This window comes from Oncorhynchus tshawytscha, linkage group LG01, assembly GCF_018296145.1.
Source record: "Oncorhynchus tshawytscha isolate Ot180627B linkage group LG01, Otsh_v2.0, whole genome shotgun sequence".
NCBI classification, from domain to species: domain Eukaryota; kingdom Metazoa; phylum Chordata; class Actinopteri; order Salmoniformes; family Salmonidae; genus Oncorhynchus; species Oncorhynchus tshawytscha.
In genome coordinates, this window is record NC_056429.1 from 2,723,212 (window position 1) to 2,737,851 (window position 14,640).

Consider the following 14,640-nt stretch of genomic DNA (forward strand, 5'->3'; position numbering starts at 1 on the left):
ACAGCAGGCATTGTTGTCTGGTAGCAGGCTGAAAACAGCAGGCCTTGTTGTCTGGTAGCAGGCTGAAAACAGCAGGCCTTGTTGTCTGGTAGCAGGCTGAAAACAGCAGGGCTTGTTGTCTGGTAGCAGGCTGAAAACAGCAGGCCTTGTTGTCTGGTAACAGGCTGAAAACAGCAGGCCTTGTAATCTGGTAGCAGGCTGAAAACAGCAAGCCTCGTTGTCCGGTAGCAGGCTGAAAACAGCAAGCCTCGTTGTCCGGTAGCAGTCTGAAAACAGCAAGCCCCGTTGTCCGGTAGCAGTCTGAAAACAGCAAGCCTGGTTGTCCGGTAGCAGTCTGAAAACAGAAGACCTTGTTGTGATCCACTGTACATTGTTATCCTTTTCAGAACATGCTGAATGGTTGGTTGGATGTGTGGGTGGAGTTGGACCAGAGGAACGTTTTGGCACTGCGTTATCAGTAGGGATGGAGTGGGTGACCTAATCTATGGATAGGTGTCATTAAATTAGAACAGGAATGTACAGTATTATGTGACATGATTTGTGTGGTGTGTAACCTTGATTTACCTCAGAGTGAGATGGCTTATATCATATAAAGTTCAGTAAACTCCAAAAGTATTGGGCCTGTGACACATTTTTGTTATTGTTGTTTTGGCTCTGTACTCCAGCACTTTCATTTGGACAATTCTGTGGCAAAACGTTTCCTAGAAGGGAAGCAGACATAATGGAACGGGGAGGAGTTTACCTGAAGTTGTCCAATAGAAGCTCTCGTTTTAGATGACTGTTTAACTAATGATTACACACCAGGTTCGCTGAAAAAAAACGTGTGCTGTTTTTTACATTTTATTTGATTAGCGATTGTCAAGGATGCAGAGATTATTTTTTGTTGCAATATGTGATCGATAGGCTAAGAGAGCTTCATACGCTGTTTATTGATTGTGGGGTTTGAATAGTGCGAGAATACAACGTAGGGTACAAAATCAATTATATTTCTTATAGGGGTAATAGCCTACTTTGGGTGTAACGGTACAATTTTCAATTACAGAGGTTCTTCTTCTGCTATTTATTCTGTTATCAATAATATGTACGTGTTAATGGTATCCTCTGATTACAATTATTCTATCTAATAGTTTAACTAAATAGCTACTAAAATCTAAGCGGTATTACATCCGGCGGTGGTTGGGAGTCCCATGGGACGGCGCACAATTGGCCCAGCGTCGTCCGTCATTGTAAATAAGAATTTGCCTAGTTAAATAATGGTTAGATAAAAATGATCAAATCTAGCAGTCCGGACTGATGGAATGGCTTGTCCTGTACTTTGTAAAGACCCAGAGTACATTGACTGAACGTGCTTTCTAATCATAGCAACATAAAGGACACGGACCACAAAACAGGGGACGTGAACTGGCAGAAGAGTTGAGTCCTCATTCAAAGGCAAGGACAGTGTGAACACAAAGAGAACGGAGTTATTTTGTTTCACCGCAGGGTTCACTTTAAAGAGGACTGAAATCAGTGAAAACACCCTAAAGAATTTAGAGAAAAAACACTAGTTTACAAAATTAAAAGTATAAACTGAACTGATTATGCAAAATGTGTTTATAAGTAGAAAAGCGGTAAGAGATCTACCATCTTGCCATTGTTCTTTATTTTGTGCTCATGAATTTTAACCCTCATAACATACTGCACATGTTATCGTTGATACAGTAATGTATTGATCTCCACTGTCTGTCTGTCTCCTTATATCCAATATGGCCCCGCCGTACACATGGTTTCATGCTCTGTTATTAAATAGAGAGATCGTGATTCCTCTGGCTCGGGACCTGGGTTCAAATTCCTTTTGAAAACCCCAATATTTGAGCGTTTGCTTGACTCTGCACGCAGTGTCAGGTTGGTTCCGTTTGCAACAGACGAGATCAAATCAAGCACAACGAAGTTATTTGAAAAAAGTAGTTGAACCCAAGTTTGCTCTGGTTCTGGACTAAATTCTAGGAGGTATTTAGAAATACCGACGGTATAATTTCACATCGTTGCGGGCAACTGGGGGGGCTGCATGCTAAGCCACTGCTCCAGCTGTTTCATTTGGTTTGCTAACTTGCTCGCTAAGTGTCTAGATGTCAACATTAAGCTTCGTGGGTTACAGCAGAGACATTAAATCCCCTCCTGGATCAAGAGCCCTGTTGCCTAGATACACTGAACAACAATATAAAAACGCAACAGGTAAAAGTGTTGGTTCCATGTTTCATGAGCTGAAATAAAAGATACCAGAATTGGTCCATACGCACAAAAAGCTTATTTCTCTAAAACTTTGTGCACAAATGTGTTTTAATCTGTTAGTGAGCATTTCTCCTTTTGCTAAAATAATCCATCCATCTGACAGGTGTGGCATATCAAGAAGCCAATTAAACAGTGTGCTCGTTACATAGGTGCACCTTGTGTTGGGGACAATAAAAGGCCACTCTAAAATGTGCAGATGTCACACAACACAAGGCCACAGATGTTTCAAGTTTTGAGAGAGTGTGCAATTGGCATGCTGACTGCAGGAATGTCCACCGGAGCTGTTGACAGAGAATTTAATGTTAATTTCTCCACCATGAGCCGCGTCGTTTTAGAGAATTTGAATGCACAGAAATACCACAACGAGATCCCATTTTCTTTGAAGGTATCTGTGACCAACAGATGCATATCTGTATTCCCAGTCATGTGAAATCCATAGATTAGCACCTAATTAATTTATTTCAATTGACTGATTTACTTAATATGAACTTTGAACTTGTTGCATTTTTTATATTTTGGTTCAGTATAGTTTTAAACAACAAAAATAGTACCCCTTGTGTACACATTCGGTAATACCATATTCCCCCGGTATGGTACCGAGACGGTATGTTCTGAATACCACCCTACTAGATTCATGCCTCAACACACACACACACACACATACATCAACAGTAGAACAGTGAGCTACAAGCATTGAACACTACAATTACTGCTGGACCAGTGAGAGATACTGAACGAGAACCGGGTATGGAACAACAACTCTATGGTTTTACAGGCGATACGTCAGACAGCCTGGTCCCAGACAGGGAAGCGAACCTGGGTCGCTGAGCCAGAAAGAACAACCCCTCCATGTGTCGTGCCAATAGGGTTAACCCACTTGGCGGGAATTGTAACGTGGCTCATATTAGCAAGGATCGCTACAATATTATGTATAACATGATACCAGTGGCTATACAGCACCAACAGATCTTTTTAGCCCAGGCTACAAAAAAACAGACCTTATTAATTAACGTGAGGGAGAACACAGTTAATTGTACTCTAGCCAACTCTATTGCTGTCATTATGGAATGACAATAAGCCTGGTCTCAGATCTGTTTGTACTCTAGCCAACTCTACTGCTGTCATTATGGAATGACAATAAGCCTGGTCTCAGATCTGTTTGTACTCTAGCCAACTCTACTGCTGTCATTATGGAATGACAATAAGCCTGTTCTCAGATCTGTTTGTACTCTAGCCAACTCTACTGCAGTCATTATGGAATGACAATAAGCCTGTTCTCAGATCTGTTTGTGCTCTAGCCAACTCTACTGCTGTCATTATGGAATGACAATAAGCCTGTTCTCAGATCTGTTTGTGCTCTAGCCAACTCTACTGCAGTCATTATGGAATGACAATAAGCCTGATCCCAGACCTGTTTGGACTCTAGCCAACTCTACTGCAGTCATTATGGAATGACAATAAGCCTGTTCTCAGATCTGTTTGTGCTCTAGCCAACTCTACTGCTGTCATTATGGAATGACAATAAGCCTGGTCTCAGATCTGTTTGTACTCTAGCCAACTCTACTGCTGTCATTATGGAATGACAATAAGCCTGGTCTCAGATCTGTTTGTACTCTAGCCAACTCTACTGCAGTCATTATGGAATGACAATAAGCCTGTTCTCAGATCTGTTTGTACTCTAGCCAACTCTACTGCAGTCATTATGGAATGACAATAAGCCTGTTCTCAGATCTGTTTGTGCTCTAGCCAACTCTACTGCTGTCATTATGGAATGACAATAAGCCTGTTCTCAGATCTGTTTGTACTCTAGCCAACTCTACTGCTGTCATTATGGAATGACAATAAGCCTGTTCTCAGATCTGTTTGTACTCTAGCCAACTCTACTGCAGTCATTATGGAATGACAATAAGCCTGTTCTCAGATCTGTTTGTACTCTAGCCAACTCCACTGCTGTCATTGTCAAGCCAAACATGACAATTCAGTAAGGAGTTGACAAGAACAGAAGGAGACTGTCTAGCACCCAGGCTACATTTTATTTACCCACTATAAGTTAGTAGTTTAACGAATAATAATAATAAATAAAAACAGTCTGTAATATTATATACACACACATCTCCTCTTTAGGAGGTCAATACACTGGCAACGTCCCAAATTACATCCGATTACCAATGTAGTGCACTACATTTGTCCAGGTCCCTGCTCAAGCCCAGTGCACTACATTGGGAACGGGGCCATTTGGGACAGGTCCACTCAGTAATAATCGTCGTCCTCCTCGTCTTCCTCAGGCACTGCTTCAAGCTCATTGTTGTCGTCGTCGTCTTCGTCGTCCTCCTCTTCATCTTCCTCCTCCTCTTCCTCCTCTATGTGGTAGTCTACAGGACCACTCAGCAGCAGTTTGGTCTGGTTGATCACTGCTTCGTCATCCAGGTTCAGAGGAACCTGCATTGAACAGGAGGTGAGGTTATTAGATAACGGGAGGGGTGAGGGAGGTGTGTGTGTGTGTGAGAGACGTGTGTGCAGTACCTCAGGAGGACTGGCAGGTTGTGAAGGACCTTCGTCTGTCTGAGCGTTGATGATGGACTTTAGGGCCCCTTCTTCAAACTAAAATAAATAAAAATGACAAGACAGTCATATTAATGGCATTACCCATCATTACTCAGGAGAGTAGTAACATAAGTTATTCCACTCCTTGACATGCTAAACGTGTTGAGCATGACAAGAGTACGTGAAGTGGAATATTAGGTTCTGGATTTCAGGCTAGGTGGCCCTGTTTGAAAAGGGTTAACAAGCATCCTTCTGAACTAACTGATAGGTGAAAAACCGAAAGGTCCCGCCTCATAGATCAAGACAAAAGGAGATGATTGTGGACTACAGGGGGGGAAAAAAGAGGACCGAGCACGCCCCCATTCTCATCGACGGGGCTGTAGTGGAGCAGGTTGAGAGCTTCAAGTTCCTTGGTGTCCACATCACCAACAAACTAACATGGTCTAAGCACACCAAGACAGTCGTGAAGAGGACACGACAAAACCTATTCCCCCTCAGGAGACTAAAAAGATTTGGCATGGGTCCTCAGATCCTCAAAAGGTTCTACAGCTGCACCACTGAGAGCATCCTGACTGGTTGCATCACTGCCTGGTACGGTAACTGCTCGGCCTCCGACCACAAGGCACTACAGAGGGTAGTGCGTATGGCCCAGTACATCACTGGGGCCAAGCTTCCTACCATCCAGGACCTCTATACCAGGTGGTGTCAGAGGAAGGCCCTAAAAATAGTCAAAGACTCCAGCCACCCTAGTTATAGACTGTTCTCTCTGCTACCGGCAAGCGGTCCCGGAGCACCAAGTCTAGGTCCAAGAGTCTTCTAAACAGCTTCTACCTCCAAGCCATAAGACTCCTGAACATCTAATCAAATGGCTACCCAGACTATTCGCATTGACTAATACAATTTGATTTGAAAGATCTCACCTATTCAGCCATGAAGTGGGACCCCTGATTTCATCTATCCAGCCTTGTCAGATCAGTGATTACTCAAGGACCTGCCCACTCAAGAAAAAGCTTCAACCTGTAACCAGTGCCTGCAACCTGGTTCAGGTTATCAATCAACCTACCAGGGTAGTTACAAACAGCACAGGAAGGAAATCATCAATATGTATTGATCACATCTTTACTAATGCTGCAGAAATGTGCTTTAAAGCAGCATCCAGATCCATCGGATGTAGTGATCACAAAATAGTAGCCATATCTAGGAAAACCACAGTTCTAAAGACTGGGTCTAATATAGTGTATAAGAGGTCAGGCTGGGCCTAATATAGTGTATAAGAGGTCAGGCTGGGCCTAATATAGTGTATAAGAGGTCAGGCTGGGCCTAATATAGTGTATAAGAGGTCATACAATAAGTTCTGTAGTGATCACTATATAGTAGCCATATCTAGGAAAACCACAGTTCCAAAGGCTGGGCCTAATACAGTGTACAAGAGGTCATACAATACGTTCTGTAGTGATTCATATGTTGATGATGTAAAGAATATTTGTTGGTCTGTAGTTTGTAATGAGGAGCAACCAGACGCTGCTGGTCTGTGGTGTGTAATGAGGAGCAACCAGACGCTGCTGGTCTGTAATGAGGAGCAACCAGACGCTGCTGGTCTGTGAGGAGCAACCAGACGCTGCTGGTCTGTAATGAGGAGCAACCAGACGCTGCTGGTCTGTGGTGTGTAATGAGGAGCAACCAGACGCTGCTGGTCTGTGGTGTGCAATGAGGAGCAACCAGACGCTGTTGGTCTGTGGTTTGTAATGAAGAGCAACCAGACGCTGTTGGTCTGTAGTTTGTAATGAGGAGCAACCAGACGCGTTGGTCTGTAGTTTGTAATGAGGAGCAACCAGACGCTGTTGGTCTGTAGTTTGTAATGAGGAGCAACCAGACGCTGCTGGTCTGTGGTGTGTATAATGAGGAGCAACCAGACGCTGCTGGTCTGTGGTCTGTAATGAGGAGCAACCAGACGCTGCTGGTCTGTAGTTTGTAATGAGGAGCAACCAGACGCTGCTGGTCTGTAGTTTGCAATGAGGAGCAACCAGACGCTGCTGGTCTGTGGTTTGCAATGAGGAGCAACCAGACGCTGCTGGTCTGTAGTTTGCAATGAGGAGCAACCAGACGCTGCTGGTCTGTAGTTTGCAATGAGGAGCAACCAGACGCTGCTGGTCTGTAGTTTGCAATGAGGAGCAACCAGACGCTGCTGGTCTGTAGTTTGCAATGAGGAGCAACCAGACGCTGCTAGTCTGTAGTTTGTAATGAGGAGCAACCAGACGCTGCTGGTCTGTAGTTTGCAATGAGGAGCAACCAGACGCTGCTGGTCTGTAGTGATGCACTTGACACATTTATGAACTTGCTCATCCCAGTTACTAATAAGCAGGTACCCATTAAGAACATGACTGTAAAACTGTTAAATCCCCTGTGGATTGATGAGGAATTGAAAATGTTATGATTGAGGGGGCAAAGACAAAAAGGGAAATACGGAACTTGACTCTGGGACCCCTTGACTGTTTCCACATTCTATTAAAAAGGTCACAGCCTTATTCTAACACTGATTAAATGGTTTCCCCCCCTCATCAATCCCATAATGACAAAGCAAAAACAGGATTTTAGACATTTATGCTAATATATATATATATATATATATATATATATTTTTTAATCTGTTACATTTACATAAGTATTCAGACCCTTTACTCAGTACTTTGTTGAAACACTTTTGGCAGCGATTACAGCCTCGAGTCTTTTGAGTCTTCTTGAGTATGACGAGACAAGCTTGGCACACCTGTATTTGGGGAGTTTCTCTCATTCTCTGCAGATCCTCTCAAGCTCTGTCAGGTTGGATGGGGAGCGTTGCTGCACAGGTATTTTCAGGTCTCTCCAGAGATGTTCGATCGTGTTCAAGTCAGTGCTCTGGCTGGGCTACTCAAGGACATTCAGAGACTTGTCCCGAAGCCACTCCTGCATTGCCTTGGCTGTGTGTTTAGGGTCATTGTCTTGTTCGAAGGTGAACCTTCACCCCAGTCTGAGGTTCTGAGTGCTCTGGAGCAGGTTTTCATCAAGGATCTCTCTGTACTTTGCTCCATTCATCTTTCCCTCGATCCTGACTAGTCTCCCAGTTTCTACCACTGAAAAACATCCCCACAGCATGATACTGCCACTACAATGCTTCACCGTAGGGATGGTGCCAGGTTTCCTCTAGAAGTGATGCCTGGCATTCAGGCCAAAGAGTTCAATCTTGGTTGGATCAGACCAGAGAATCTTGTTTAACATGGTCTGAGGTGCGGGCTGTAAGGGCCTTTTACTGAGGAGTGGCTTCCGTCTGGCCACTCTACCATAAAGTCCTGATTGGTGGAGTGCTGCAGAGATGGTTGTCCTTCTGGAAGGTTCTCCAACCTCCACAGAGGAACTCTAGAGCTCTGTCAGAGTGACCATCGGGTTCTTGGTCACCTCCCTCGATTGCTCAGTTCGGCCGGGCGGCCAGCTCTAGGAAGAGTCTTTGATTCCAAACATTTTTCAATTGTGTTCTTGGGGACCTTCAATGCTGCAGACATTTTTTGGTACCCTTCCCCAGCTCTGTGCCTCGACACAAACCTGACTCTCTATGGACAAAACCTTCGACATCATGGCTTGGTTTTTGCTTTGACATTCCCTGTAAACTGTGGAATTTACCACAGGTGGACTCCAATCAAGTTGTAGAAACATTTCAAGGATGATCAATGGAAACAGGATGCACCGGAGCTCAATTTCGAGTCTCATATCAAAGGGTCTGAATACTTAATTAAGGTATTTCAGTTTTTTATTTTTTATAAATATGCAAAAATGTCTTAAATCCATGTTTTCACTTTGTCATTGCGGGGGATTGTGTGTAAATAGCTAAGGAGTTGTTTTAATTATTTTTTTTTTTTAAATACATTATTGAATAAAGCTGTAAAGTAACAAAATGTGCAGAAAGCAACGAAAAAGGGGTCTAAATACTTTCCGAAGTGTAAGTCTGGCTGCACAAAATGAGAAATCACGTGACTAAACTATGTGACTAAATAAACTACGTGACTAAATAAAAAGAAGAGGAAACTATGAAACAAAGATAAATGATATAAAGAATGACAGTAAAAAGCTTCAGAGCACCTAAAATGACATTTTGGGAAAAAATGAAAACTCGCTCCATCATTCACTGAATCAGATGGCTCATTCATCACAAAACCCACTGATATTGACAACTACTTTAATGGCATCAGCAAGATTAGCAAACTTAGGGATGACATGCCAGCAACAAAGGCCGACACTACACATCCAAGTATATCGGACCAAATTATAAAGGCAAGCATTGTAATTTGGATTTCCGTAAAATGAGGAAGAGTAAAAAAATGTTTTTAAAGTGTCTATGAACAATGACAAGCCACTGGGGTCTGACAACTTGGAAAATTACTGAGGATAATAGCGGACGGTATTGTCACTCCTATTTGCCACATCTTCAATCTAATCTTTAATCTAAGCCTCCTAGAAAGTTCCCTCAGGCCTGGGGGGGGGGAAGTAAAAGAAAGCACCCTTTACTGGCTCAAATAGACAAACAATCAGCCTGTTACCAACCATTAGTAAACTTTTGGGGGGAAAAAATGGTGTCTCACCAGATACAATGTCATTGTACAGTAAACAAATTGACAACAATGACTTTCAGCACACTGATAGGGAAGGACACTCAACAAGCACAGCAGTTACACAAATGACTGATGATTGGCTGAGAGAAATTGACGATTAAAAATATTGTGGGAGCTGTTTTGTTGCTTTGAGCTGCTTTGAGTAAAGCCAGTGTGTCTATGTGTGTGGCTGACTCAACACTATACACGTCAGCTTCTACAGCGACTGAAATGACTGCAACACTCAACAACGAGCTGCAGTTAGTTTCAGAGTGGGTGGCAATGAATAAGTCCTAAATACACCAAAAGTATGTGGACCCTCCTTCAAATGAGTGAATTCTGCTATTTTAGCTGACGCGTTGCTGACGGGTGTATAAAATTGAGCACACAGCCATGACATCTCCATAGACAAAACATTGGCCATAGAATGGCTGAAGAGCTAAGTGATTTTTAACATGGCACTGTCGTAGGATGCCATTTTTCCATCAAGTCACTTCGTCAAATGTCTGCCCTGCTAGAGCTTCCCCGGTTATTGTAAAGTGGAAACGTCTAGGCGCAACAATGGCTCAGCCGCAAAGTGGTAGGCCACACAAGCTCACAGAAATGGACGGCCGAGTGCTGAAGAGCGTCTGTATTTGGTTGCAACCCTCACAACCGAGTTCCAAACTGCCTCTGGAAGCAACGTCAGCACAAGAACTGTTTGCTGGGAGCTTCATGAAATGGGTTTCCATGGTTGAGCAGCCGCACACAAACCTAAGATCACCATGCGCAATGCCAAGCGTTGGCTGGAGTGGTGTAAAGCTCGCCGCCATTGAACTCTGGAGCAGTGGAAACGCGTTCTCTGGAGTGATGAATCACGCTTTAGATGCCAAACCCAGATGCATAGTGCCAACTGTAAAGTTTGGTGGAGGAGGAATAATGGTCTGGGGCTGTTTGTCATGGTTTGGGCCCCCTAGTTCCAGTAAGAGGAAATATTATTATTATTAGCAATGTTCCAACATCTAGTGGAAAGCCTTCCCAGAAGAGTAACGGCAGCCAAGGGGGGGGACCAACTCCACATTAATGCTCATGATTTTGTAATGAGATGTTTGACGTGCAGGTGTCTACATACTTTTGGCCATGTAGTGTATATGTAGGTAGTAGTGCCCTGAGGGAAAACACATAATGTGTTGTAAATATGTGTCATGAAATGTAATATTTAGAATTCTATAGAACTGCATTAATGTTGCTGGACCCCAGGAAGAGTAGCTGCTGCCTAGGTAACAGGAACTAATGGGGATCCATAATAAACCCCAGGAAGAGTAGCTGCTGCCTAGGTAACAGGAACTAATGGGGATCCATAATAAACCCCAGGAAGAGTAGCTGCTTCCTTGGCAGGATCTAATGGGGATCCATAATAAACCCCAGGAAGAGTAGCTGCTGCCTTGACAGGAACTAATGGGGATCCATAATAAACCCCAGGAACAGTAGCTGCTGCCTTGGCAGGATCTAATGGGGATCCATAATAAACCCCAGGAAGAGTAGCTGCTGCCTTGGCAGGAACTAATGGGGATCCATAATAAACACCAGGAAGAGTAGCTGCTGCCTTGGCAGGAACTAATGGGGATCCATAATAAACCTCAGGAAGAGTAGCTGCTGCCTCGGCAGGAACTAATGGAGATCCATAATAAACCCCAGGATGAGTAGCTGCTGCCTTGGCAGGAACTAATGGAGATCCATAATAAACCCCAGGAAGAGTAGCTGCTGCCTCGGCAGGAACTAATGGAAATCCATAATAAACCCCAGGATGAGTAGCTGCTGCCTTGGCAGGAACTAATGGAGATCCATAATAAACCCCAGGATGAGTAGCTGCTGCCTTGGCAGGAAATAATGGGGACCCATAATAAACCCAGGAAGAGTAACTGCTGCTTTTGCAACAGCTAATGGAGATCCATAATAAACCCCAGGATGAGTAGCTGCTGCCTTGGCAGGAATTAATGGGGATCCATAATAAACCCCAGGAAGAGTAGCTGCTGCCTTGGCAGGAAATAATGGGGATCCATTAATAAACCCCAGGAAGAGTAGCTGCTGCCTTGACAGGAACTAATGGGGATCCATAATAAACCCCAGGAAGAGTAGCTGCTGCCTTGACAGGAACTAATGGGGATCCATAATAAACCCCAGGAAGAGTAGCTGCTGCCTTGGCTGGAACTAATGGGGATCCATAATAAACCCCAGGAAGAGTAGCTGCTGCCTAGGCAACAGGAACTAACGAGGATCCATAATAAACCCCAAATACAATAAATACTTGGAGGAGGGACGGATGTTTACATAGGTGAGGTAAAATAGAAAGTAGCTGTACCTTGAGTCTGTTGAGCTGGTCCTGCAGCATAACTTTAATCTTCAGGAGGGTCTCCTCCTCCTTCTTCAGCTCCTGTAGACGACTCAACATGGTGTCATTCCTGAATACTGACAGACATACAGTATTAGTGTAACAGTGTTGCATCCGTCACTCTCCTCGCCCCGACCTGGGCTTGAACCAGAGTTCCCTTTGAACAACAACAACGTTACCCTCGAAGCATTGTTACCTATCGCTCCTCAAAAAAAGCTACAGGGAAACAACTACTTCGAGGTCTCAGAGCGAGAGTGATGTCACCGATTGAAATGCAACTAGGGCGCACCGCTAACTAGCTAGCCGTTTCACACCAGTTGCATTAGTATGTGTTTTCCCTTCGGCTCTTGTAGTGGACTTATCATGATGTCCTGTGGGTTCAGACAGGCAAATACAGCAGGCTGTAGTCAGGCTATATTAGTAAACTCACTATAATAGGGCTCCCGAGTGGCGCAGTGGTCTAAGGCACTGCATCTCAGTGCTAGAGGCGTCACTACAGACCCTGCGTCCAGCGTCGTCCAGGCCCGGGGGAAGGCCCTCATTGTAAATAAGAATGTGTTAACTGACTTGCCTAGTTAAATAAAACAACATATGTAGGATATAGCAAACTTACTGTAGCGATTATATACCTAGCTTAGTAAACTCAACTCCATCCACATTACAGGGGCCTAAACTAGAGCTAATTGGCTCCCCACATTCAGTCATGATCATGAACTTCCTGGTTGGTTGAGTACAGAAGATAGCATTAGCTGTTAGGGTTTGTATTGATCAGGGATGTGCTGCATCTAGTCACAGTAACGTTAGATAAGCTAACCCTTCGTCAAAACATTACAAATCACTCTGTAGTAGTGATATATACGTTTCATACCGGAGCTGAGACGTGTCGAAATCAGTAAGCAACCAACCAACTTCAAAGCAGTGTGCCGATATCTCAATGATGGACACTCTTACTGACAGTTGTGGCTGCTTCGTGTGATGCATTGTTGTCTCTACCTTCCTGCCCTTTGTGCTGTTGTCTGTGCCCAATAATGTTTGTACCATGTTTTGTGTTGCTACCATGTTGTTGTCATGTTGTGTTGCTACCATGATGTGTTGCTACCATGTTGTTGTCATGTTGTGTTGCTACCATGTTGTGTTACTACCATGTTGTGGTCATCTTAGGTCTCTCTTTATGTAGTGTTGTTGTCTCTCTTGTCGTGATGTATATTTTGTCCTATATGTAAAAAATTTAATTTGTAATCCTAGTCCCCGCAGGAGGCCTTTTTGACAGGCCGTCATTGTAAATAAGAATTTGTTCTTAACTGACTATCACTTTATCAGAAGGACGTCACGAATGACGTCCCAAGCGTCGTTTGATCACGTGGTTTTTCAAACCGGGTGTCGCAAAACGCCACTGATTTCCGACCTCTGCTGGTCACCGTACTGCTTAGATTTGACCGAAACACGTTATCCTGACCGGTAGCTCGTTTAGCAGGTAGAGGAGGGAACATTCAGGGTCGTGAGCGTATAATTGCACACTATTTTGATGTATTTTTTCTCCTCTTTTGCACGGTTGTTCAAATAATTAGTTTTTATTTAGTATACGCGTCTGTCTTAAGCATCCCAAATAATGCCATACGTCTCTTTTTTTGTACAAATAATCAACTTGGAAGACAAAAATGAGAAGCACGATGCAAATCTGGAATTGTAACTTACCGCTGTACCACGATGTTATAATGAAAACGGATTAAAAATATATATACCTCTGTCACTACATGTGCATTATAAACAGATCATTAAGATCTGATTAAATGAATTGTCTTCCGGCACAATTTGGGGGGAAAAGCGTCGAAGCCTTCACTTCAGAAAGCCTCGGTTTCCTCCATTTACTCCGTCGAGGGAGGATGCTGCCTAAAGTCTTCATTTGGTTCCCATTTTGTCAACGTTTATACAACATTATAGCTAGACCATGTTAAAATAACACCCCGTCTGCAGCAAATTCAATCAGGAAAAAATAATGTCACATAACATCAATTTAACGTTGTCTTATTAAGATCGTTAGCTAATATACAACCAACAACAACCTCAGCTTTGTCAAATCATCCACAATGAAGCTTTCTATATATTTCACAAACCTTCACACACACACAAAAAAAAATGGTTCGTTTGTGTATCTCCTCTTTGCAGCAAATACAAGGCCACTTGCAGGCCAGCAACGTGCACATTGATGGAGAACTAGCCAGCGAATAAACTCATGTCATATTTGAATGACACATCAACAGCGTTATAACAGTCTATAGTTTACCATAGCGCTGATGATTTAAATGCTACTCGTTATGTTGTTGTAGCCTCCGTTGTTCATTCACGTGGTTTTCCTTCCGCACATTTCCGGGTTCACTTTCCGCCCACATCTCAGCGGTTTGATGTGACCCTTTAGCGCCGCGTTGTGGTCTCCTACAACATTACACACACACGCGGGATCTTCAGGTTCGGTCGGCTGATTGGACATGATGATGATGACGAAGTCGGGTTTTTAATCAAATGATTCATAATGTTATAAAATGATCAACATTAGATTATCTCTGATGTTGCCCCAAAAAGTTAGTTCATTTTTGGACCTCAGTTCTGCTTATGTAGCCAATTAGTTGTAAACTTTCAGGAACTGGTTTTCAGCTGGCGTGTATGCTGTTGGTAGACATATCTTAGGCCACTTTCTCTGTCTCCGTACCAGTATAAAATGTCTCCTAATATAGGGTGAATCTGTGAGCTAAAAAGGGCCTATTTTCTGACCTCATGCCCACACGAAAAAATACAACGCTCTAAATACTATTGTACTCACTATAGTGTTTTTGCAGA

The 14,640-nt window shown here is 43.5% G+C and overlaps 1 protein-coding gene across 5 annotated transcripts; it reads right to left on the reverse strand.

Moving 5' to 3' along the window:
- Window positions 1-2,755: 2,755 nt before the first annotated feature.
- snapc5 (small nuclear RNA activating complex, polypeptide 5) lies at window positions 2,756-14,214 on the reverse strand. Of its 5 annotated transcripts, none has more exons than XM_024437818.2 (4): window positions 14,090-14,214; window positions 11,776-11,882; window positions 4,795-4,872; window positions 2,756-4,710 (listed from the first exon to the last, which is right to left on the reverse strand). In XM_024437818.2, the coding sequence occupies exons 2-4, from the start codon at window positions 11,863-11,865 to the stop codon at window positions 4,522-4,524; spliced, it is 357 nt and encodes a 118-aa protein (XP_024293586.1). In that variant the 5' UTR covers window positions 11,866-11,882; window positions 14,090-14,214; the 3' UTR covers window positions 2,756-4,521. The 5 variants fall into 5 exon arrangements, with proteins under 5 accessions (XP_024293586.1, XP_024293752.1, XP_024293703.1 ...); XM_024437984.2 differs by having other exon boundaries at window positions 11,776-11,875; window positions 14,090-14,207; XM_024437935.2 differs by having other exon boundaries at window positions 11,776-11,875; window positions 13,920-14,200.
- Between the last annotated feature and the right edge of the window lie 426 nt (window positions 14,215-14,640).

Coding starts and splice junctions, on each gene's coding strand:
- snapc5 (XM_024437741.2), bottom strand. CDS start 11,919: ATGCAACACTGTTACACTAATACTGTATGTCTGTCAGTATTCAGGAAT. Junction 4,873..11,775: donor ACCAGCTCAACAGACTCAAG/GTACAGCTACTT, acceptor TATTTATTTTAG/TTTGAAGAAGGGGCCCTAAA. Junction 4,711..4,794: donor AACCTGCCAGTCCTCCTGAG/GTACTGCACACA, acceptor TGTTCAATGCAG/GTTCCTCTGAACCTGGATGA.